The following is a 26,704-nucleotide window of genomic DNA, read 5'->3' as shown; positions in this document are numbered from 1 at the left end:
AGGGTGCAAGAACATGGTGGCGAGCCAATTATCCCATTCAGTTGCATTTTGGAGAGGAAACTAGCAGACATGCCTGAAGATGAAGCTGCAAAATATTGTGAAGAGAATAAGGTGCAGAGGTCAGTTGAGTTTGCACTTAATGTGATTTTTATAAATTTGTTGCTTCAGATCGCAATAATTCAGTCTAGATAAGCCTCATTTACCTTTGGATGTGATAAAGCGTTATTTTTCTTGTAAAGGGTGATCCATCCAGCTATAACCTAAAATTGGTTGTCATTAGTGGAGTGTGATGGTCCATCTTAACCATTTTTTGTCATGACCCTTGTTGCGTGACTGTTTGCTCCTAGAGACTGTTTCATTGTCACTTTTTTTTTTTCTTGTGGTTTTACTTTGTTGCCTAGGCAACTATCTGACACCTTACTTTAAAGTTAGTCAAGTTGTCTACAGCCACCTATTTGGTAAGGTTTTGGACCATGGATTAGTCAACCAGCTGCATTGATTAGTCCCTACCAATCATTGAACTATGTCACATAGGTACAGGTGCAGGTGGAGTCACGGGGTGGTGCAATTTCAAAATACTTGGTGTGGGGACATAACATAATACGTGTGTGTTTGTATGTGTGTGTGTGCATTATAGCCATGAATATCCCTCTTGGATATCTTTTGGCAAAGTTTTTCTCATGTGAATCTCAGGAAAATGTTGGAACTTGGAATGTTTTAAAAAATGAAAAATATCCTGAAATCTAACCCATTGAAAAGGAATGGGTTAGAAATTATCCACGTTGCCCTTTTGCCACGAAAAAGGTATGACTTGTTCAATAATTGCCTTTTTTACTTCCTTCCTAACCCATGTTTCTTCTATGTGGAGAAAAATTCACCAAATGCCATTTTCATTCTTAATTTTTTTTGTAATGGTCAGTGTAGGAATAAATGTGCAAAATATGTAAAAAAAAAAGATGTGATATCTATGGGTATGAATACATATTTGTGTGTGTGTGTGTGTGTGTATGTACGTATCTATGTATATATGTAAGATTTTCAGCAAACAAACAAAAGAATGTTTTCATGTTTCATAACTTATATGTTATTAGACAATATCTAATAGACATAAACCTATAAAGTAATAAGGAGACTCACTAATGGTAAAGAACAAACATCCCAAATATACCACATAGAATGTTTATGAGAATGATTTTGATAAACTTATCATCAATCTACTTCATCATTAGAATTGGATGGATGGGCTTTCCAAAATCCATGCTAGAGAAATCATGTTTTCCTTCTGAGTGAAAGCCCTCTGGACACATCCCAGATCTTTGATAATTCTAAATACATCCCAAATCTTGGATAATCCTGAAATATAATAATATGACAATATTCAAAGTTTCAAACTTTAGATTTCACATGTCAAAAGCAAAACACATCTGGAATATGCTTACTTTTTCATTAGTGAGGATTTTGACATTAAATGTTCAAAATATAACCCCAGAATGAAGACAGATCTGAATGACAATGTAGAGCTAACCCACTAGAAAGACCGACTTGGCACAAGAAGAGATAGATAAAGAGATTTCACATGGGCAGACAGGGTGAGCTATGATTCTTCATATATCTGATTGCATTTTTATATTTTTTCTATTGTTTTTGTGTTAGTTGACTGACTTGAACTGACTCGAACTGTTTAAGCCCTGACTAATTGAGATTGAAGTTACAAATATGTAGGATATTTTCAAAAGTATCACAATAATACGAACCAAAAAAATTGAAAGAAAGAAAACATTTTGACTAAAGAAGTGATAGAAGCAATTGTATTACAGTATTTTGAATATGTCCAATCTATTTCTTACAAAAAATACCACATTTTCACAATAATTACCAGAGTATTTTAAAAATTTTTAAAAATATATTCTTCTGATATTTTTAATAATTGTATTACTTGGGTATGAATGTTTTTTTAATAAAATTTGTTTCTGCATTTTACCTGCATTTTTAATTTTTGAATTCCTGAGATTTTTCCAAGAAACGCAGGTTTCCTGATTAACAACTGAGAAAAACCTTACATAAGAGGAATATGTATATTTGTAACTATTGTCCTAGTCAGTCTTTTACGACCCTAACACGTTTGTTTTTCATCTTTGGTCATTTTCCTTGGTGAAAATCAGGGTTATGTGGATGTGCTTTATTTGTGTCATATTTCCTGTCTTCATCTGCATGTAATGACTTTAACTGAAGTTTTCACGTATACCATTGTCCCTGCGCTTACAGATTAAAATGACCTTTCTTGTACTATTCTGCTTTGAGACACCTGCTTGTGAGTCATAACCAAGTGCTTGCTCAGGTGCCAACTGATTAGTTGTTTGATTTTCACCGTTAGGATATTCTACCTCATAAGACTTCCCTTTTTTGCTTGCCTTTCTGTCAAGTTTAGAGCAGTATTTGGGGCTGGTGAAGGTTATTCTGGAGAACAATGATTAATAGTTTAATACCATGAGTGCATATACTGTGGTCTTGTTGAATTTCGTTAGTTGATAAGAAATCAAACCCATTAGCAAGTTTGTACTTTGTACTACCATGCTTTTCAAGTTGGTTTCAGTTCCTTTACAATTTACATAACACCATTGCAGGATCATAATGAAAAGCATAGTTACAATTAACGTTTCAAAGTTTTAAATGGAGAGGTTTTTATCGAGTATAATACGGCAAGCATGAAAAAAGGGGAAAAATACAGTAAATTTTAAAATTTTAAAAAACAAAAAAATGAGGGAAAAATAAAATAAGTGAGAAACTAATAACTCAAACATAAAAAAATAAGTAGATTTGCAACAATTAAAAAATAGAAAATGAAAAAAAACTGTTTGGCATTATAAAAACATGAAAAAAATGTGAAAAAACGTGTGTTTTTTCGTTTTAACGTTTTTTTTCAAAAACATGATTTTTAGAGTTTTAAACGGGAATTTTATTTATCACTTTTTTTCACGTTTTATTTGAAAAAATGCATCTTTTGTGACACCGATTAAAAGACAGGGAGTTTTAGTTCCTTTACAATTTACATACTGTGTTCTGCATGCACGAGACAAGGAGTTTTTTTTTTATCTGCATAGATTTGTATAGTTTCTTAATTGGCATTACTTGATGTATCCAAATGATAAACAGCTATTTTAAGCTTAATTTTTTATTTTCTGTTTATGTTCTTGATAATGGTCAAATATTTTCATGCCTTGGGGTGTACACTTTACCCATGATGTCCTTTTTTCCTCTTCTCCCCTTATTGCTTGCCATATGGGTTTCTACTAATCGTAAATTGTAAAAGCTTCGATAGAATTCTGATTATTTGCCATTGTGCAAATTGGACAACTTTTGACTGTTCTAAGCATTTATTTTCTTCACGTTTTATTTTGAGATGGTTTTACTGTTTTTACTGGGGAACAATATTAAACTGTACACTGATGTTTGAAATTTATGGTACTGCAGTGCTCTCCCTAAAATTATAAAGACTGGCTTTGCTGCAATTAATCTCATATATTTTTTCACTGCAGGGCCCGATGAGGTAAGTAGTTTATGTCAAAGCATATTCTATTCAGCATATCACTATAGCTATATAGATTATATTTTGGTTGCTTGTCAGTGTTCTGTTGAGGTCCTTGTCCCATGCATTTATGTTTGATAGTTGTGGTATTTATGTGACATTGCCGTGTCTTTTCCTGTGCAATAGTATATGTTATTTGTACTCTCTTCATTGATACTGTTTTCCCTTATGGATCAAATCTTCTTGTATTAGGTGATCATTCTTACATTCGACTGTGTTAATAAATTTAGTCTGCTTCATTTTTTGTTTTGTTTTTAAATCTAAGACTCATAAATGGTGTTAAGTTTTTTAAAATTTAGGAATTTTTTGAGTCGAGAGAACTAAGAATGTTAATCGTAAAGCTCTTATAAGAATCTGATCTTTGTGTCAGATTTTCAAGTCCTTTTTTTTTTCTAATCATATATGTTCATTTTTGCATCTGTCCATACTTTCTGACCTCTTTGAAACTGTCACATGGGTTTGGGTATGCATGCAGAGCACTTTCAGAAAACTTGGGTATGGGGACATGGGCGTGTATATATATATACACACACACACACACACACTTCAAAATTATATCGTTCAACTCCTATATGGCAACAGATCTGCAAAGTGAAAACTTATTGAGTGGTAAACATATAACATAAATGACCATACACACTAAATGTATTCACACACAAGATCACAAAAGTGTTACATAGCATATCATTTGCATTATTAATGCCATTTGCATGCCTAAAAAAACTAATAAATACATAAAAAAAACAATCACATATTCGTATTGATAGTATATTCATATCCTTTGCAAATTAGTGATATATATGGTTAGCATCTTGGCTTTCTATTTGGGCAGCACAAGCATATTTGTCCGACCAGCACAAGCTTGCTGAGTGAGCTTGAGCAAAGGAGAGGGTAAACGAAGGGAAACCAAGAAAGAGAGAGCAGTGAGAGAAAAAGGCAAAGTAAGCAAGGCAGGCACAAAGTCAAAGAGAAAAGAAGCAGAAGACAGAAGAAAGGGAGAGGATGAACATGACAAAGATGGAGAGAAATATAGAAAAAAGGGAGGAAGACACTAGGGAGCAAGAATTAAAGAAAAAGAGGGAGAGAGAAAGACAAAATGACGTACCTGTTGCTGGAGAAAATAAAAATGACTCCTGGAGATGCTGCTGTCAGATGCATAGTTGCCGAAGTGTCACTGGAATATTATCGAAGAAGCACTAAACTTCACAATGTTTTCTATCTGAGGTTTTCAAGGTTTGAAAATGGTTGAGGGTGGACGATTTTGGCCCTTTCACGTGTATACATGCAGGGATTTTTAAAAGAAGCCCCAAATCTTATTCAAAAATAAACTTCGTCAATTTTAGCCGAGTGAAAAAATGGATGGGTACATCCTTGGGCATGTTGAATGCACTTGACATGACTGTATGTGCACTCGAGGCATGTCCTACGGTATACCACTACCTGTAACCGAGTCGTACTGATTTGACATATGTACGGCACTATTTTAGTGGTACCTCTGTTACATAGCTATTATACTAGTTTGATGCTCCTTACAAAACTGATAAACCGTGACTATATATAAGCCGTTATAATGCTTCCATTACAAGGTGTTTTTATCGACAGTTTTAAAAAAAAATTCTACTAATATTCAGTGGCCAACTAAATTCAATTTGTCTATATCTCTCTCTATCTCTCTCTCTCTATATATATATATGATAGAAAATTCTTAGCAAACAATAAAATTAACAAGCTATAATTCGTCCTCAATTATTCAAAGAGATAAAAAAAAGCAAATTGTCTGCTGCCACACCCGTACCCCAGTTCAACTAAGTTGCAGCAATTTTTTGAAGACTGCATGATAGTTAGTCGTTTATGCTTCCTATGTGTTCTTGCCATGTTTCAAGTTGTTTTGACTTACGTCACGTATATATTAATAAATGAGAGTGGTAAGAGTAAATAAGTTTTTTGTGGACTGTGAAATAAGCCCTTATATTAATAAATGGGAAATTTAAAGTAGGAAAGGAGAAAATTGAGAAGAATCGTGCTGTAAATTGTAAAAATGGTCTCTTTTCAATATAGAAGTTGAAAAGCTAAGTATCATTATGTCCTTTTTGTTCTTGGCCCTCGTCTAGAAACTATCAATTTGCTAAGCCATCATAACTTCCTATCCCATGCAGCTATGCAATTTATTATGCTGATTCTTCTTGATGGTTTTTGAGGTTAGAATAGAGTCATCTTCTAGTATTGTTTAGAAGTTACTGCTATCCAGTTATTTATGTTAAAATTGGTTTGAGATAAGTTTGGGCCAGCTTTTCTAGGTACCTATTTCTTTCATCATTAACATCCTGAACAGGCATTATGGTGTACAAGGTTTATATTCTACAATCAATTGTTCTGAAATGACTTAGTCACACCACTTCCAGCTGGTGGGTGTTTGCAGTATCTAAATAGGACCTTATTATTGTCATCCTCTGTTAATTGGCATGCTTAGAGAATCTTTGAAGTCCAGACTGTCTTGATGAGCAGTAGCATTAATGTGGACTGTATTTTTTCTTAGGTAAAATGCTGGCAAATCAGACGGCAAACGAAGGCACCTCAAGCTGCTGGTACCATTCACTCGGATTTTGAGAGAGGTTTTATTTGTGCGGAGGTATGTCAAAATGTTGATTATTCTTAAAGGATATTGAAATCAAATTTGGTTTTAGCTGTTTGGTTTATGTTCAGAATCTGTTGCATCTTTCTGCTTACGTTGCTAGTAGCATGATATTGCATCTTCTTAGCTTGTGTGAATGTTATGGAATATCAGCCCATGTTAGAAGAACCATAATTTCCAGTTCTATCATGTAATATGACAGATCATAAGGAATTAAGAGAACTTTGTTCTTGGGGAAAAGTAATGAGACTGATGATGATAACGTTGATGCAGACTTGCTAATTATGCTGAATCTGCTCATTATTTATATGATATAAAAAATAGACCAATTTGAGATCATCGTTCCAATAGACAAGCTATGTTTTCCTGCTTAACCCTTGGTCTATTATTGAACTATCTCTCCAGGGGTTGTGGAAAATGTTCGCTAGAAATATTTTTGGCTATTGATTGCAAAAAGCATGATGTATCAGTCTCAAACTTGTCTGGGCATTGACACCAATATTTGTTGACATTACTGATGCAGCATTTTTAGAGTATGAAGTATTCAAGAGTTGGACACTGTGTACCTCTTGTATGACATGTTTTCAAAAATATACATTCGTAAAAGAGTTGGTCTCTATCAAAATACAGTACTTGTTTTGTTTCCTTGTACTCCTCCCTTTTTTCTTCTTTTGGTGCAATCTGGTTGTCGTGGTCTCTCTCTCTCTCTCTCTCTCTGTTTTGTTGATACGGGTTTTCACAACTCCAATAGCTTTTATTTTCTTGAGGCAAAGTCCAATTTCATCCTTTTTCACTTTCAGATCGTTCAACCTTTTTCTATCATCATTTCTCTTATTTCATCATTAAAGTGGAGCTGCACGCTGCAGGCTGCTGGTGGCTATAACTGCCACTTTAGTGGACTCAAGATTCTTCATTTTGTTACCTTTTTATGCTTTCTATTAAAATAAATTCCAAATTTTACGAAAGGAAAGCAAATGTTTTTTTTTTCTGTAGAAACATGCAACACACGAAAGAAGAAGAGAGGAACACACGATATACGTGGAAAAACCTCAAAAAGAGGAAAAAACCACGGGAAGCTCTGACCTAGGTGCACACCGCAACCCTAGGAGAGAGAAAAATTATTTTCACTTAATCACACAATTACACTTAAGTGAAGATTATATAGGAGGGAGAGAAGAATGCTGCCTAGGGTACCGAGCCGGCCTCGGTACCCGTGCCCCATGGGACCGGGTCTAGAAATGGACCCGGTTCCCCATTACATCTATTTTAACACTCCCCCTCAAGCTTGGCATACATGTCAAACATGCCAAGCTTGCTAACATTTTTCTCAAATTGAGATGTACATAAAGACTTAGTTAAAACATCAGCAACTTGATCTTCAGACTTCATGTAGGGCAGGATCAACTCCTTAAAATCTATGCGTTCCCGTATGAAATGGCGATCGATCTCCACATGTTTGGTTCTGTCGTGCAAGACTGGATTGTTTGCCAAGTTAATAGCCGACTTGTTGTCACAATACATCCTCATCTTCTCTTCCATTTTCACCCTAATATCTGCTAACAGAATTTTGAGCCATAACATTTCTGTAACCCCCATGGCAACCGCCCTGTATTCAGCCTCAGCACTGGACCTGGAACAAACTTCTTGTCTTTTACTTCTCCATACCACCAGGTTACCTCCAAGAAAGATGCAGTATCCTGTGGTAGACCTTCTAGTATCTGTGCAACCTGCCCAGTCGGCGTCAGAGTATCCTTCAATACTGAGTTGACTTTGTCGAGTATAGAGCAGTCCTTTCCCTGGGTCATTCTTTAAGTATCCCAATACTCTTTCAGCACTTTTCCAATGACAATCAGTAGGGGCATGCATAAACTGACTTAACACACCCACAGCATACGTAATATCCGGGCGAGTAAGGGTGAGATAAATGAGTTTACCAACCAGTCGCTGATACCTCCCTTTTCCTTCCTCATCCAAGATCGTCCCAGTTTTGATACTTATCCTTGTGCCAGACTCCATTGGAGTAAGAAAGGGCCTGCATCCCAGTTTACCTGTCTCTTTTAGAAGGTCCAACAAGACCAGTCTCAGATCTAGCAATCTCAATTCCCAAAAAATACCTCAGTTTACCCAAATCTTTGAGGTCAAATTCAGCAGCTAACGTTTCTTTCATCTTCCTTTTTTCTTCTTCGTCATCACCTGTGACAATCATATCATCAACATATACTAGTAGGAGGCTCACCAGACCATTTCTCTGCTTGATGAAGAGGGTGTGATCACCATTTCCCTGTTTATATCCATTAGTCTTCATCACAACCCTTAGTCTTTCAAACCACGCTCTAGGGGACTGCTTGAGGCCATACAATGCTTTCTTGAGATAACAACACTTTCCTTTCTGCGCATATCCAGGCGGCATGCTCATATAGACTTCTTCCTCAAGGTGCCCATTCAAGAAGGCGTTCTTGACATCAAGTTGGTCCATGCTCCACTTCTTTTGTACTGCCAGAGCTAAGATGACCCTTACTGTCTTCAGTTTAGCAACGGGAGCGAACGTCTCAAGATAGTCAATCCCATATTTTTGGCTAAACCCCTTTGCAACAAGACGAGCTTTATAGCGTTCTACAGTGCCATCAGGTTTGTACTTCACAGTAAACACCCACTTGGAACCAACTAAGTGAGTTCCATTAGGAATATCAACAACCTCCCACGTATTGTTCTTTGCCAGGGCGTCCATCTCCTCTGTCATGGCCTGTAGCTATTTGGGATCCTCCCTGGCATCCTCCACTGACCTGGGAATAACAGCCATAGATAAAGAGGTAATAAAGCACTTGTAGTCTTTACTGAGTTTAGCATACGAGACAAATCTCTGAATAGGGTGAGAAGTACATGACCTGGTGCCTTTGCGTAGGGCTATGGGAAGATCTTCATTCATTGGACTTGGATCATCCGGGGAGCTCACAAGATCGGGATTGGTAACATCAACAACCTCCATCACATCATTTTTCTTCCTGGTGTATACCTGACCAAACAAATGATCACGGGACTGTTCTTCCACAGGGCCCCCTTCCATCTGACTGTCTCTGTCCTCACTGACTGTGTCATCCACACTCACACTCGGAGAACTAGTCGTGTAATCCAAGAAATCTGTGAACTGAATCAACTGATGCGAAGAATACTCGTCCACTCTCTCACCTAAACACTCCCCCTGAAGAGGATTCGCAGGAAAGTATGCCTCGTGTTCATGAAAGGTAACATCCCTAGAGACATAGACTCTGGAAGTGCTAGGGTCAACACACTTGTATCCCTTCTGAGTGGAGGAATACCCCAAAAAGACCGCTTTGATGGACCGAGGATCAAGTTTCTTGAGAGTGAGACTATGATCATGGACAAAGCAAACACACCCAAACACCCGAGGGGTCAAAGGCCAGGGACTCTGATTAGGCCACAAAACAGAATAAGGGGAATGACCATTCAATACACGAGTAGGCATACGGTTAATGAGATGAGCACTAGTGAGAAGTGCATCACCCCAATACCGCTTAGGGACATGACGTTGAAACATAAGGGCCCTGGTGACATTTAACAAATGACGGTTCTTCCTTTCAGCCACGCCATTCTGAGGAGGTGTGTAGCTACAGGATGTTTCATGTATAATACCTTTGCTTCGCAAGAAGTCATCAAGGGATAAGGAGACATACTCTCGAGCATTGTCAGTACGAAGGGTCTGAACAGGGGTTTGGAATTGAGTTTCAACAAATGCAACGAAGTTTTTGACAATGTCGGGAACCTCACTACGTTCTTTCAACAAGTACACGAACGTACAACGAGAGTAGTCATCGATAAGAGTCATGAAATAACGAAAACCACGACCGGTGGGCACTCCCGAAGGACCCCAAACATCAGAGTGAACCAAAGCAAAAGGACGGCTGGTTTTATTGAACGAAATAGGGTACGAGGCCCTAACATGCTTAGACAACTGACACACTTCACAGGCGAAGGTGTCCAAAGAAACAGACCGAAACATCTTAGGAAACAATTGTTTAATCAACTGAAAAGGAAGATGACCAAGTCTCTCGTGCCAGCGCATAATAGCGGATCTGTCCTCCACGTCAGATAACTGTCCACTGGTGGCTGAAATCAAAGCAGAGGCAACCTGTACTGGCATTCTGTAGAGACCATCAATAGCCGAACCAATCCCAATCTTCTGCCCCGTCCCCAAGTCCTGCAGTAAACAACGATCAGCAGAGAATATTAGATTACAGTTTAGCTCTTTGGTAATACTGCTGACAGATAACAAATTCACGGGAATATTAGGAACATGCAGGGCATTATGAAGACAATATTTGTTCAGTAATGAGAAACTCCCTTTTCCAGCCACAGAAATAGAAGAACCATCAGCCATAGAAACACGCTGCTGCCCAGAAGTCAACTTGTATTCTTGAAACATCTTAGGGTCCCCGGTCATATGATGAGTAGCCCCACTGTCAACAATCCAATCACCAGGAGAGGAATTACCTTGATCACTTGTAGCAACAAGAGCCTGAGCTAATTTAGCTCCATCAGACGTAGATGTGTCCTCTGGCGTAGTAGAAAGGCGACTGATGTAAGCTTGTAGTTCCTTGATTTGATCAGAGGAAAGCCTCGATTTTTCACCACTTGAAGAACCACTCTGAGTTGAGTCCTGCACAAGAGGACCTCGCCGACTAGACGGAGGGCGACCACGAACAAGTCTCTTCTCAGGGTGAAGATCCCAACAAAAGTCAACAGAATGTCCTGATTTGTGACAATGTGTACATCGCCTAACAGGGCGTGGTCCAGACACAGAAGAACGGCTAACAAAGGCCGAGGGACCAGTCCCGTGACTGGGGTCAATTTGCATCACTTGACGCCTTTGTTCCTCTGATTCCACTCTGGCATAAACATCTTCTATTCCAGGAATCTCATCACAGTTGAGAATTTGACTCCGAATGGATTCAAACTCATCACGCAAGCCTCCAAGGAAGAGGAACGTCCGGTCCATCCATTCCTTTTCCCAGTACCGAGCATGATCAGAACCACAGTCCCAGTTATCATTCACATGATAATCAAGTTCCTCCCACTTAGTTTTCAGGGCTGCATAGAAGGAGGCAACAGACAGGTCACCCTGTTTCAGAGAATAAATACTGCGTTTAATCTGATACGTACGTAGAACTCTTTTCTTGCGACCATACATCCTTGCAAGCACAGTCCACATATCAAACGAAGTCGGCTTTCGCAGAATAAGAGGCTGAATATCAGCAGACACAGAGCTGATGATCCATACCTTAACCTGACTGTCTTCCAACACCCACGTCGCCCATTGAGGATCAGTTTTGCTGGGCGCCGGTTTGTCGCCTGTGATATAGGAAAGACGACCACGGCTCGTTATCCCAATCTCGAGAGCAGCAGACCAAGAAAGATAATTGTCTTTAGTCAGACGAATGGGCGTGACTTGAACCGGCAAGATCTCGCTCTTGGGAGTGCTGCCCGCGTCAAAGGCCATATCACTTTTAGGTGCAAGCTCTTCCGCCATCACAAGCAGTCAAGTCAGACACAACCCCAGGCAGCAACAAGACAGCACGGCGGCGGCTGAAACACCAGCACCACACGGAACCTTAGGTGTCGGCGACGGTGCTGGATCGCCCGACGGCGGCGACGCAGAGGCGTGACGGCGCTGGACACCCACGGCAGCAGAAAGATGGGATGGCTCTGGATCGACCGACGGCGGAAAAGGAGACACCCACGGCAGCGGAAGTCACAAGCGGCAACAGGCGGCGGCGCTGGATCGTCTGACGGCGGCGGCGCAGAAGATCCCAATGGTGGCGGCGCGGGAAACCCTAACGGCGTAGGCGGCTGCGGTGCAAGGGCGACTACGAAAATACGAGACGAAGCCGAACGATCTCACGGCTCTGATACCATGTAGAAACATGCAACACACGAAAGAAGAAGAGAGGAACACACGATATACGTGGAAAAACCTCAGAAAGAGGAAAAAACCACGGGAAGCTCTGACCTAGGTGCACACCGCAACCCTAGGAGAGAGAAAAATTATTTTCACTTAATCACACAATTACACTTAAGTGAAGATTATATAGGAGGGAGAGAAGAATGCTGCCTAGGGTACCGAGCCGGCCTCGGTACCCGTGCCCCATGGGACCGGGTCCAGAAATGGACCCGGTTCCCCATTACATCTATTTTAACATTTTCTTTATTTTACATATTTTTGTTTCTCATATATATGTAGCTATTTATTTATGTGGTCTGTGTGCATGCATGCACACTCACCATGCCAAGTTATCTAGTATCCTCTCACTTGTTGGGTCTGATGCTTCTGACCCAGTACCGTTGCCAATGTTGTGTCCATGCAACATAAGGTGCAAAGGATAGTTCATGTGCACTTTGATGGTAAATGCACTCCAGCCGAATAGCTCAGTGACTCAGTCATCATTGCATTTTCACAAAACTTAATATGCGTTTGACATCCATGTTCAAAAACCTAGAAATAAAAAAAATCATGTTTTTATTACGTAGATTTTATTTACAAGGATTTGAAAATAAAAAATTTGGTCTTTCCCAACTTTATCTGAAATTTTCCATATGCGGAAGTATTTTCTCTTTTCTCAATTCCCAGGTTTTTAACGTATGAATATCACAACCATTTGGTCATTTCTGTAAAAGTGTATGTTTATGAATGTGTATGTATGTTCAAAAGGCTTTAACGTGCTTTTTTCTCTAGGTGTGAAGACTCTTAACACACAGTTTTTATTACTTAGTTTCCAAGAACCATGCTGATACTTTGATTTTGCTTGCTTGAAAGATTGTTAAACTTAGCATATTTTGTATACTAAATTAATTATATGATGTCGATTAAGTAGAAAAAGGATTATGTGTCTAGGTGATGCTGACCTGCCTAGGGCCACACCACTTGCCACTCCTCCCTGATATGTGCATTTAGCTCAACAGTGCAAGGCCAAGTCTACAGTTAGGCTGAGCTCTGCAAGGCAACCATGAATCCCTCAAGGATAAAAAATCCTCAAATGGGGAACTTGGTGCAAAGAAGGCGGCAGACAATGTGCTCAGCTGGCAGTATGCCAGCTGGTATTGAATTGAATGGAGATTCTCTCCCAAGATGGAAGCCGCGAGATCCTTAGCACAATGGGGGGCGCAACCAACTCAGCATTAAGGTTGCCATTGAAATTCTACCAAATGTAGTGCATGGATCCTTATTAGCTAGAGTTGATTTCCATTTCTATAGCACATTTTTAGTAATTTGTTAGGAGTGATTTTTTTATGTTTTTAGTATAAATAAGGGCAGCACTGTCTGGCAAGCATCTATTGAATATTGAATGAAGAATTTGAACCTTGTGTCTTTGATTTTGTCTTTCAATTCCTTAAAGATAGAGGGCTACTCGGGCCCTCTTTCCTAGGTTGCCAAAGGGCATCCCGTGCATTGTTGGACTTGGTGATGCTCTTTGCGGTGGTGGTCCGTAGCCAGACATATCGGACAGTCTTTGAGGACACAAGTTGTCCTTGCTCTCATTGGGCATCATGGTGCAAGGCTTTCTTGAAGCCACCATCTTCCCAATAGTCAACCCATTTGCACCCGTCATGGCTGTTGGGCCGTTGGCTGATGGTTCTCACCCAGACCACCCTTGATCTTGTTTAAGCAGGCTGGCCATCAACCTAGCCCGCATCGTTAGGTCTGTGTTACAAGTTTTGTATAGAAGTCATATAACAGTTACAAGTTATTGTTTGGCAGTGGGACACAAGTTGTTCAAGACCCTAAAATGACTACAAAAATTATTTAGTTTAACATGTTCTACTTACTAGGACACAAGTTGTTCAAGACCCTAAAATGACTACAAAATTTATTTAGTTTAACATGTTCTACTTACTAATTTAATTAGTAAAAGATGCAGATTCGGTAGAAAAGCATGGAAAACCACATAAAAAAGGTTTCTAAATCAGTTTTATATGTATTTATGTGTATATACTATATATATGTATGTGTGTGCATATATATGTCCTGGACTGGACTGACTAGTCCATTTGGGTTCTTGAAAAGTGCGTTCAACCGTCTCAAAATTGGATTGGCTTTCCAACCTTTCTTTTTCCTCTTGGTCTCTTACTACATTTTCTCTTTCTATCTTTGTTTGCTCTTTATTCCTTTTCACGTACATCTTCCCTATGTGAAGATTTGTGGATCATTCCTAAAGAGCGTGGAAATTCTGAAAGCAGTCCCCTTTTAGGCTGGTTGTTGTGTATGTGTGAAGTATTAGTGAACTCACAAGTCTGACCAGTTGACTAGTTTGACACTGTGACTAACTAGTTACTGGTTTGATAATGCGAGAGGGTTAAAAACTAGTTAGTAAGGATTTTGTGTATTGAGATTTCAGTGACATGTTGTACCTAGACTTTGAACCCATATTTGGTGTGCGTTTGTTTGTGTGTGTGTGTGTGTGTGTGTGTGACATGCATGTGCATATAGTCAAAATTCTGACTTCGTTGGCAACTAGTCCACTTAGTTGTTAGAGTCGGTTGTCAACAGGCATGCAACCAGTGACTAATTTGTTTTATACATGGACATATTGTTTCAAATTTTGTTCTTGGCTGTTGTTTTGGTAAAGTCTTTCTCCGTTGGAAGTTTGTTTTACTTGGTAAATTGTGAGATTCCAGAAATTTAAAAATATTAAAAACAACAGAAAAATATGAAATTTTGGGCTTTGTACTATTTTTCTTACAAAAATGTGGTTAAAATTTGAAATATTTAATAATATGTTAAATAACCTCATAAGAATTAATATATATATATTTTTGAAAGAAGGGGAAAAATGTGAGGAAAATACAATATTTCCATTTTGACATTCTTTTTTATCTGCTATTTTTTTTTCAACTGTTAATTGTGAGACTACATATATATATTATTTGTTTTTTATATTTTATTTTGTATTAATACATGCTTATTTATTTTTAGTTGACTGGCTCGACCGGCTTGTCTTTATTCTGGTATTGATTTCGACTTGTATTCAGCCTCTGATTTTGAAAATTTTGTGTCTATTTTGGAAACTGGTATGAAGAAGTTGTGCTAGAATTAGTTCTTACTGTATCCAGTGTTTCGGAAGAGAGTAAGCACTTTTGCAAGGGTGGCTATAGCTGAGGCAAGGTCCCTGGAGCTGCGGCCCATGATGAGCTTTGCATATCTGGACATGGACTCAAGTTTAGATACTGCACACCCAACAGACTTTCTTGTTATATAAGCAACACCAGATATGCTAAATGTGAGCATTCGTGGTTTCCTTGATCAGCCTTCGGTCAACTTGATTGAATGGCTTACAAACAAAAGACATGCAAAATAATTATTTAAAATATTAGATACCTGTTGCGTTTTTTAGTTTCACATAAGTGTTTTGATTATATTTCTTGTGTAAACATTTTGATTCAATTTCCTTAACGTTATTGTTTGGGTGGATGGAAGAGAAAGAAGATAAAAGAATGGCAAGGAAAGGAAAAGAAAAGGAGGGATTAACGATGGACAAAGGAAAGGGTGCTGACTTTATTTAACCATCTAAACTGTGCTGTGGTAGCAGGAGTGCAATTTATATTGCATGAAAGGACACATTTGATGAAAGGACAAACTATATATTGATGGTCTCTATCATTATGTTAGAGAAATACCTTTATGATATCTTTATGAAACTATTGATTTACCATATGTGACCTTAAAGTACCAATTGGCTGACTTCTTTTTGAAGACTTTTGTGCTCTCCTAGGTTTAACCTTTTGCTTGACAAATTTTTGGTTATATCACTAGTTTAAGAGGTGTTAAAATGGTAGCTCATACGGTACATATTTTGTATAGTTTGGAATCTTGGATATATATGTAGTGTATGTGTATTATGCATACATTACGTATGTCTTTAAAGTGTATTTTGTATACAGGATAAATGTGTGTACTTGATTTCTGTATTTTGGTGTTCTTATTTTTTATTATTCTTAAATTTCTGGTCCAACTAGCTGTTGGAACTTCTCCAACAGCTCAAATTGAGCCGATGATGAGGCCTCCAACGGCAAGAAGCGCTCCTTCCATGTATAAATATTGGGGTTTCTCCACTTGAATATTTGTTCCTTATTGTAGTATTCTATATATATTTCTACTCTTGAGAGTTATTCTTGGGGTTTGTGCCTTTATTTGTATCTTTCGTGAGTTGTTGCCAAGTTTTGTATTGTGGCTTGGTGAATCTACTTATTTTTGAAGTGCATTTTTTTACAAATAAATCTGTAATAGGGTGTGCTAGAAAGGGTGTGATTACATGCAGTTCTCTTAGTTAATTATGCTTGAAAATAGCTATGCAGATTTTTGTTTCTCAAACCTAGAGCTGTGTCTGGATGCTGTTTTGAAAAGATGTATCAGTGAAGAGAGTTACAAGTGTTTCAACCCTCACTGGTGAACCATTATCAGTGCCATTCAGGCATTTCACCTGGAAACTATGTCGTAGATGTGAGTGTGGAGTGTAGATGTGCACACTTGTGCAGCATTTCTCAAAAACTTGTGGTGGTCCCTGAGTCATCTGTGTAAATTTGATAATGTGGATCAATATTGTGATTAATCGATCTGTCAGTTTGTAACCCATCTAGTAACACTGCTGAGCTGAAGTCTAATCTGCATGGATGTAGTCAACTTTCAGTTTCTAGTGCATTGCCGAGGTACTTTCTTAAACGCCATTACCTGGTGCCAGTGACCTAGCCCCATGTGATGTGTCACATTCTTGAACAATGCTTACCTAAGTCACCTGAGTGCTTGAGTTAGGCACCCGCACGCATGTCGACATGATGTGTGTGCACTTGTGCGTGCAAATTTGCCTTGGACGCGCCACCAATGCTGCACCAAGTGAGTCCCATGCGGCTGACCACACGGGTTTAGACTGAGAGTTGCCTTTTTACAGGCACCGACTCGGGTGAGTTTCATCCGTGTGCGCACCGAGCACACTTTTGTCCCTTTTTTGAACTTAAACTTTTAAGCTTGACTTTTTAAAGCTCACGGTTTTAGGTTTAACCCTTTCACGCGTGAACTTGGAGTGCCGCTCACCTCCCTCTACCTCTCTCACAACTTCCGATCAGACTTTCAACCATTGTCACATATATCGTGTATGGGTGTTATACGGCGAGGGATTTTTCAGGTATAATACGACAAAGTTGTATGTCTCGGGAATATCTTGGAAAAATTGCGATTTTTTTTTTAAATTTAAAACATTTAATAAATCCTGAAAATTATAAAAAAAATAAAATTAATAAAAAATGCATATAATGTGCCTTTGTTTCACGTTTTTTATTTTCTGGTGCTTTTAAAAGAAAGATGCATCTACATGCCATTTTATACGGCTTACTTATTTTTCACGTATTTAACATATTTTTTCAATTAATACGCGTTTTCTGTGACAATGAGTTCCAAGTTCCAACCAATCCGGCAAGAATCTGATTTTCATGGCGGCCCTCCCTCCTTCATCCCCTGGCGACCTTAGAGTTCGATGATGGTGATTGAATCGACGACAGCGACAGTGAGCATCAAGTCGGTGACAGCAGTGGTGATTTTCGACGGCGAGCTTGTGAATCGGCAACAACGACGTGATTTTGCAAAACTTTTTTTTTTTTTGTTTCTTCAGAATGTTTTCATGTTTAATATCTTGTTTATTTTGTTTTTTTTCATGTGTTGGCCTATTTCCTACTGATTTGCCCCAATTTGTGCATGCCGTTCTGCCGTTTTTCACCTTTTCATTGTTGTTATTTTTTTCGTTAAGATATTTTATCTCCTTTTGCTTCTTTATGTCGTGAAATTGTTATAATGTTATTTGTTAATTTATGTAGTATTTCTGTTCTGTCCGAGCCATGCTTTTTCTGTTGAGGAATGCTGTTGTTAGTTATATATTATTTATTAGATATATCTTAGTTATATACTAGTTATTAGCTTTCTTCTTTATGCTTGTATGAGTTTTATCAGGCAGCCGTGCAGCTAATAAAGTCATGTGAGATGCTGCTTTTGAGTTTTATATATATATATATATATATATATATATATATATATATCTATATATATATATATCCGCACCCCGCACTCAGGTGACATAGATGCTGACCTTTTATCACAAAATTTGGCTTTCCTTTTTCAGTTTTTTTAACATTACTTCTAATGTTCACTTTGGTTGTGCACATGGCCTTTATTATTTGTTCAGCTAAATGTTTTTCCTTGGATCTTTGATATATATAGCATATTCTAGTAGAAGGGAAAAGTGCTGTTTCAAATTTTTTATTTGTGTCACAGCATTGCATTTCTTTTTGCTTTCTTATTTGAACTTCATGTGTATGTTAGTTTTCCTAGTTCATGATGGTGAAAGAGCTTTTCAATCGATAAAAAGAATAAATCAACCATAATTTAACATACCATTTTTGTAATTCTAGTTATTTTTTAAATGTTTCAGGTAGAACCTTCTGTCCTAGTTATGGAACTTAATTTCAGACCTCAGATTTTATGTTTTCAGTTGCCAATGTGGAATATGTATTTCTTTTTCTTCTGTGACCAACTTCCTGATGACATGATGCTCAGGTGATGAAGTTTGAAGATTTAAAAGAATTGGGTAGTGAATCAGCAGTCAAGGTATTTATGATGGATTCTTTCCTTTAATGTGATCCAATGAGATTTTTCTTTTATCAAAATACGATGGCTATGCAAATGAAATACTATCCCTCTCTTAACTTTCTAACAATCTGTTTGCCAAAATTTTATTATACATCTTGAATCCATGTATTTTGCCAAATATTTGTTGCTGGAGTAATTCATATTTCTTCATGGCATATTGATGTGAATTGGTTGCTTAGTAGCCTAGAAGCTTCAACAACGATGACCTGGTTTTTTATTTGTCATGGTCTCTCTTACACGTTCTTTGGCTCCTATTCAGGCAGCCGGGAAGTACAGGCAGGAAGGAAAGACATATGTAGTCGCCGATGGAGATATCATATTATTCAAGTTCAATGTCTCTGGGGGTGGGAAAAAGTGAAGTTGCTTTACCTGACCTATCTGATTGGGGCTTACGGAGCAGGTAGCTTTGCAGCAGGTTGATCAAAGTATCCCACTTATTCTTCGGATACTAAATTGGGTTCCTTTCGGATTTTGATGGCAGATTGAGTTCATGCTCTTAAGGGTAATCAAACATCCTTCAACGACAGATTCTTCAGACTGCAAGCAAGCTTTAGTGATGTGCAACAAGATTGAAGTTGATTGATTTCTAATCAAGGTATCTGCATTTGTTATAACTCTGAGTGGGCACCATTGATTTGTTATACTTGTTTGTGTTTCACAGCAGCCTTCCAGAATTTGTAACATCAATATGAAGTAGCGGGTGCTATTTTGACTTTTTGCTCAGGGCAGACGGGGGCATTATTAGGTTATGTCTATGAGGGGAAATTGTGTAATCTATGTCAATCATATTCAAAAGTAAAATGCCAGGAAAGGGTGTTAATCTCTCTTTGTGCTGTATTTGGATTCAGCGAACAAGATGCAACCCAATTTCATCTGGTGAGAATTTCCAAGCAATTTAAAGGTGATTTCATTCCCTACAAATTTGCCCCCCATTGGTTTCTTTTCCATGAAATCTTCAGAATTAATGAAGTTGAAGCCATGAGGAACTAACCGGGCGACTTTAAAAGTTTGATGTTACATGATGTTTATAGTGCTATGAAACTTTTTATTGGCGTGAGAAGACATCTACGGTAAGTACTGGTAAAACTACCGCCAACTCTCAGCCCTATTACGTTGGCTGCTGTGGGAAGAGGTTCTCTATATGCAGAGAAATTAGGTAAAAAATCTGTACGAAGAGGATTTCGTTGGATTCCATGTCGGAATCAGCCACCAAACATGGATTGTATTGGAAACAGCGGCACGTTATACACCTCAAACTGGTAGGATGGGGATCCCCTTATGCTTCCTAATGACAGAAGCCCCTGATATGGGTTGAAGTGTACTTGTGAGTACTGACTTGGCAGACTAAATGTGGTTTAACTTGCTGGGCGTCCATAAGTGGTGGTCTGCAAAGCCTTGTCCCGTTAGCCTACTAGTAATACTAACGCTGCTGTGAATTGTGTAAGCTTTTCCCTTTTCCAACTATACTAGCTGGATGTTTCTCTCTGAGGGTAGACCTTATCATTTCCCGAAATGGGCAGTAGTGATATTTTCATGATTCGTAGAAGATTGATATTGCTGAAAGACCCAACCTTGTCACTATCTTCATTGAGTTGCTCAATTCCATTCAATTTTACATGGTGAGCAATGCCCCCCAAAAATGTTGGGGTTGCATTGACGGTTGTCAAATTATATCTCCTTTCAAACATGGTCATGCAGAGTGCTGCATGAAGTAGCATGAGTAGCAGCCATGCTCTTTAGATTTGTTGAGTTGTGGCTTGTCCATAGCAGAATCTGCCTTTGAATTTGACTTGTCCTGCAAGAGTTTAGGGGTCTAGTAACTTGCACTAGCAAGCTGTGATTGTTCCGCTTGTGCATGTTTGCATGAATCATGAATGAGTGGAACATTAACTAATGATCATCATGCAATGAAGGCTCTGAACGCATGCAGTGCAAAATGCTACACATGTAACACAAGCGTTACATCCAATTTCTTGCACCTAATTTCTTTTTGCGACCTCCTTTATTACAATAATGTAAATTGTCCATATATTTTTTGCCATTAACAAATATTGCTTTATTGCATGTAAGCAAGGTAAAATTCATGAAATGAATTTTGTATGACGTGTCGCTGCTTATAGTGTTATCATCACTAGGTAATACTTAATAATCTTAACCGCAAATAAGTTGGATGTAAACATAATATGTAAGATGCAGCTCAATGGATTATTTCACATGAAAACTTGGTGGTTATTGATATTTGGCGTAAATGCTTGATGCACTTGAAAGTAGTAAGCCTCACTTTAGTAAGAACCTAAAAAATGGACTGAAAATGAAGAATTTCAACACATCCCTAAAGGGAGCCACACCACTTGGCAGTGAAAACAGGATGAATGGTTGTAGAAACAGCCCAAATCAACTCTCATCTGGCAATGACCTGGTCATTTTTAGCCGTGAATCTTTTTTATCAACACTTGAAAAGCGAAAGTGGGTCCTTAGTAGATCAAAAGTCACATAGACTGCGAGAATCAAGCTGAAAAAAGGTTGCATTGTTGGCAGTTCTATTGCGAATGATTTTCAGTCAAAATGTCTAATGAAATTTTAGAGATGTTAGCTAGTTTGTGGCTCCAATCTCTATTTGATAATACCCCTCCAAGCCACTTATATTTTCCATAGTGCAAGGATAGCATGAAAATCTAATCCAAATGAGAGAAATATTCAATCAAAATTTGATTTTTATCACATGCAATTTGACTAAAAGCAATCATAGAGAGGACAAATGTAATTTTTAAATCTCAAAATCTGTGTGAGGATGAAAAATGCAATTGTTGAAGCTCAAAATCTGATCCAAATAACATTTGACTTTGAACATAGAAATAATCATAACCAAAATCGAAAGAAGAAATTGAGAGTTTGATCGTAAAAAAAAATGAATTATTTTCATTGAAAACAAGCTACCATGGTTTCTGTTTTCTAGGTAAAATAGCCTTGGGTGCTCCTCTAGTGGGATCTAGGCATGCACAAGTTCTTCAAATCCTAAACAACCTAACAAAAATGTTGTCAACACACTAGGCATTTGACTGAAAACCTGAAATGTAAAAGTGAAAACCTATACAAATGCTAGGGTAAAATCACTATTAATAAACCTAATATAATCCTGATGTATGAATTAAAATAACAATGGAAGAATTGAATCACAAATCTAAGGCCTAATCCAGTTCTTATTGCAAATCAACTATAAAACCATGCCAGGAACATCGTAAACCATGCTGGAAAAGCATAAAAATTTGCTGAAATAAAAGTATAAAAAGATCCTAAATTAAAGTCAATCCTCAATTGCATATGAATTCCTACACGAAGTTGGACTTTTAGAAGAGATACAAGTGAATCTCACGAACAAACTCAAAACCCATTGCCGATTGAGGACAAAAGAAAACCCAAACACACAAAGTGATTTAGATGAAGGTATTGGGGACATTAATTAATATTAATTAATAATCAGTTCAATATATATAGAAAATGGACAAAGAATTTCATGATGCATGAGAAGAAGAGGTCGAACCTATGTTAGTACCATCGACTGGTTATCAGTGTTTGTTGCATGAGCAGATGCTCTTGCAATGGTGGAGGGTGTTGGGCTTCTCCCCTCAACCATTCCCACGCTTGATGAGAGTAGATAGTAAAAAGACAAAGGCTGAGAGGGACCAGGTTTACCTAAACTAGTAGTGTTTTGTCGTTACCTGTCTCTCTTTATTACAAGACACTTTTCTATTTACAGAAAGTTTAGTAGGTTATATTCTTGTATCAATATGATTATTATTGATGGATTTACCCCAACACTCTCCCACTAGTCCTGATCGGGGTAAGAGAGCTAGTACTTATGAATGGATTGACTTTGGTATCCATTCTTTGGACCTTAAGTTGTTTTACATTCCTTAAGTAAAAAAAAATGAAAGAAAAATTTATGTAAAACAAAAAATTATTATGAGAACCAATAAAATGTATGTGATCAGTATAAGGGTAGAGCCAGAAATTTTTGTCTATGGGAAACTAGACATATAGGTAATAAATTTTAAATTGACCTTGGGGTAGTGACTTGAGTCTTGTGGGCTGATCTATATAATCAGGCTCAAATCTATCCTGATGGCTCATTATATTGCAAATGTTGTGTTTGTAGTCGAATTAAGCAAACTTGTCTTCAATGCATGTTCATAATGCAATCCAGATGCTAGTGATTTAGTAAGGTGATATGTCATAATATCTTTAGTACTTATCTGATGAATCCACACCTAATGATTTTCTATATTCTTTTTAACAACAAAGTACTTTAATTCAATATGCTTACATGAGATTGCACTCTTGTTATTATTAAAGAAAGACACTACAGTTTCAGTGTCATAGTAAACTTTAAGTGGTCTCCCAACAGTACTATCGCTATGAGCTGTGAGATAAAATTATTTATCAAAATTACATACGATATAGTCTCATATAATGCAATAAACTATATTTTCATGATGCAAGCAGTAGCAACAATTTGCATGTTGCTATGTCATGATATAACACCTCCAACTAAAAGGAAGACATATCCCATAGTAGACTTCCTACTACTAAGACAACTACTTCAAAGTGGTTTATTTTGTAGTATCTCAATATATAATCTTTTTTCTCACAAATATCACATGACTCTTTACAATTTTGTAATGGGTCATCTATGTGTTATATTCAAATCTCCCAAGCACTCTAACAGCAAAGCAAAAGTCAAATCTGGTATAAGCCTACACATACTACAGGCGGGCAATTGCTTATACATATAAAATGTTACTTATTTTTACCTTTTCATATTTGTCATGTGGATATCTTTTAGGTTTAGTTTATCTCCTTTTGCTATGGGCATTGAAATGAGAAAGCAATTCTCCATTTCATATCTCTTAAGTACTTTATTTATGTATGTTATTTGAGAGAGGCCTAAAATTCATTTCTTTTTGTTTTGAAAGATCTTAATGTTGAAGAAACAAGATGCCTCACATGTATCTTTCATTTCAAGATGAGATGCAAAAAATTGTTTGGTCTCTATCAGCATCCATATATCATTAGTTACAAGCAAAATATTATCAACATAGAACATTAAAATTATGAACTTTCACTCACTAGTCTTAAGATGCACACATCGATCGACGATGTTTTTCGTGAACCCAAAAGTCACAATGACACTGGAAAACTTGACATACCATTGTCAAGAGATTTGCTTAAGTCCATGAATTAACTTATTAGGCTTGCAAACTAAATGGTCTATATTGCTTTCAAAAAACCGTTGAAGTAGTTCCATATATATTTCTTCATATAAATCCCTATTTAGGAAAGTTGTTTTAACATCCATCTGGTATAAATATAAATCAAAATGAGCTAAATATGCAAGAACTGTCCTTATTGACTCTTTAGTAGAGATATAAGAATACGTCTCATTGTAGTTGATGTCTTCAATTTGGGTGAATTCTTTAATAACATGACATGTTTTGTTTCTCTTGATGTGTTTTGTAGTTCCTTTTGGTCTTATAGACTTTTTTACATCATATGATTGTTATTCTTTAAACATCTCAATAAAACTCTACATCTGGTCTTTTGCCATAAAGTCAAACTCTTTTCTTTTAGTCTTTATCAAGTATGTGTATTGTGTACTTTCTGTAGCTTTCGTAAAGGTTAGGAGACCTTCATTAATATCTATAAAATCATTAGGATCTTATAGATACACCACATATTCAGGTGAAATAGGAAGTTTCCTTATTTTAAATGTCATTTGAACATGTGGTTGTACATTGTCAACCTAAACTTGTATACCATGTTTTTGCTCGATCCACAATTCTCTCATCTTGGCTTGGTGCATTATGCATTGGATCAACTTCCATGTTATCATCAGAGATAATAAAGTACAATTCTTTAGTATTTTTTTAACATGTTTGTGCTACTTATCATGTAATTCTTCAAATTCAAGGTTTTGGACTATTTTATAAGAACTTACCTTTATCTATTTCCACAATGTAGTGAGTGAGACAAACAATAGAATCTATATCATTTCTATCTTTTTGGACAACTAATGAAAAATCCACTTATTGTTCTATGATCAGAGGTCTTTAAGTGGGGGTTATATAGTTTAGTTCAATAGATGATCCCCATATGTGCATATAAGAAAGGGAATGTTTTCTACCTGTCCATAACTTGTGTAGAATTTTAGGTATAACTTTAGTATGAACATTATACAAAATATACATTATTGTTTTGAGATCAGGTCCTCATAAATAAATAAGAAATTCATAGTGATGTAAGATAAATATAACCATTTCATTAAGCATATGATTTCTTCTTCTAGTTATGTCACTCTAGTAAGCACTGCCTAGTAGACGCACAATGTCTTCTTCCTTTAAAATTCATGCTAATAATCACTCCATTTATTCCATGTCCATAAATTTACCATATTATTTGTCTCTTCTATCTAATGTAACTATCTTGATTGTTTCATTGATCGGTTTCTCTACTTCTTCTTTAAACCCTTTGAAAACCTGACATGCATTTTGTTTTTTCAAAAAGTATGTAGAGATACATATATTGTGAGTAGTCATTAATAAAAGTGGCAAATTTTTTTTATTTGTATAACTATGAGTGAAAAGACTGCAAACATATGTAAAAATAATCTTTAATCTCTTATTACTTCTCTTACTACATTCTTTACTTGTATTGGTTTGTTTTGCCTTCATATAATCAACATATGTACTACTTATCTATAAAATCTAAGGTTTTTAGGATCTCTTCATTTTACATGTCTTTTTATTTTCTTTTTACAAAGATATGGCCTAGTATGAAGTACCATAGCATATAAGAATTATCATTTATGATGTCACATTTATAGCAATTGTTGTAAATTTAGAAACCAATATCTCTTGAGTTTGGGTCTTCATATATAAATCATTATACAAAAGAGCAAAACTAACTTCAGCAAAGTATAGTTATGTATATATACATCTTGGTATTTACTACCTTCAGAAAAAAACCAAGTACCTTCATCATTGGTTTGGATGTTAGGTTTCTACTCTATGATGGTACAAAAAGTACATCATGAAGATCCAAAATAAAACTTGTATAAAATTTAACTTGGTAGGTCCCAACAACTTTTAGACATGAGTGCATCTTGCTTCCTAACAAGTTGCTCCTTTTCATATATTATCAGCTCCTTTCTTCTCAGAAATTCCTGCAAAGTATTAGCAATATGCACCACCTAAGTCAATTAATCTGCTATTCATAAGAACATGTACTAAACTATATTATGATAAATAAATAACAAATTACATTTCTTTTCTAACCATTATTTGTACTTTAAGCAATCTACCTTTTTATGTCATTTCTTCTTACATAGAAACACTTTATAGGAGCTGGATTAGACTGCTTGACCTATGCAACATTTTTTCTTGATGACCTCTTCTCAGCTTCCAACTTCTCACCTCAAAGTATCTCATTTTCTTCAATACCTATGGGAAAAAAACTGTGCATTGAATGTTACATGTATTGTAGGAGATTTTGAGTAATGATACAAAAATGAAATGCATCAAGAAAGATAGTGATATTATCAATGGCATGTCATTTAGCTGTGTTACTATGTTCCTCATCTCCATAATGTATTGGTGACTATTGTTCCCTCTAGGGTACTTCATATATATCTTTGGCTATTTGGTTATTGCCCTTGACTTTACCGGGGCTGACAAATTCCACCTTAGTGTCAAGATGCTCATTCACTGTTTTGCATTGTGGGATATTA

At 37.0% G+C, this 26,704-nt stretch overlaps 1 protein-coding gene across 1 annotated transcript in view; it reads left to right on the top strand.

The window, feature by feature from the left end:
* LOC116267574 (obg-like ATPase 1) overlaps positions 1 to 19,747 on the top strand; it is a 42,995-nt gene extending 23,248 nt beyond the window's left edge. The window contains exons 8-13 of the mRNA XM_031649381.2: positions 3 to 119; positions 3,472 to 3,547; positions 6,123 to 6,215; positions 18,829 to 18,879; positions 19,181 to 19,321; positions 19,403 to 19,747. Of these exons, the coding sequence (XP_031505241.1) occupies positions 3 to 119; positions 3,472 to 3,547; positions 6,123 to 6,215; positions 18,829 to 18,879; positions 19,181 to 19,279 (436 nt within the window). The 3' untranslated portion in view covers positions 19,280 to 19,321; positions 19,403 to 19,747. The remainder of the gene's footprint in view (positions 1 to 2; positions 120 to 3,471; positions 3,548 to 6,122; positions 6,216 to 18,828; positions 18,880 to 19,180; positions 19,322 to 19,402) is intronic.
* Positions 19,748 to 26,704: the final 6,957 nt, after the last annotated feature.

This window comes from Nymphaea colorata, chromosome 14, assembly GCF_008831285.2.
Source record: "Nymphaea colorata isolate Beijing-Zhang1983 chromosome 14, ASM883128v2, whole genome shotgun sequence".
Classification (NCBI taxonomy): Eukaryota; Viridiplantae; Streptophyta; class Magnoliopsida; order Nymphaeales; family Nymphaeaceae; genus Nymphaea; species Nymphaea colorata.
The sequence above is the reverse complement of the archived record's forward strand: the minus strand, read 5'-3'. Positions and strand labels throughout refer to the sequence as shown.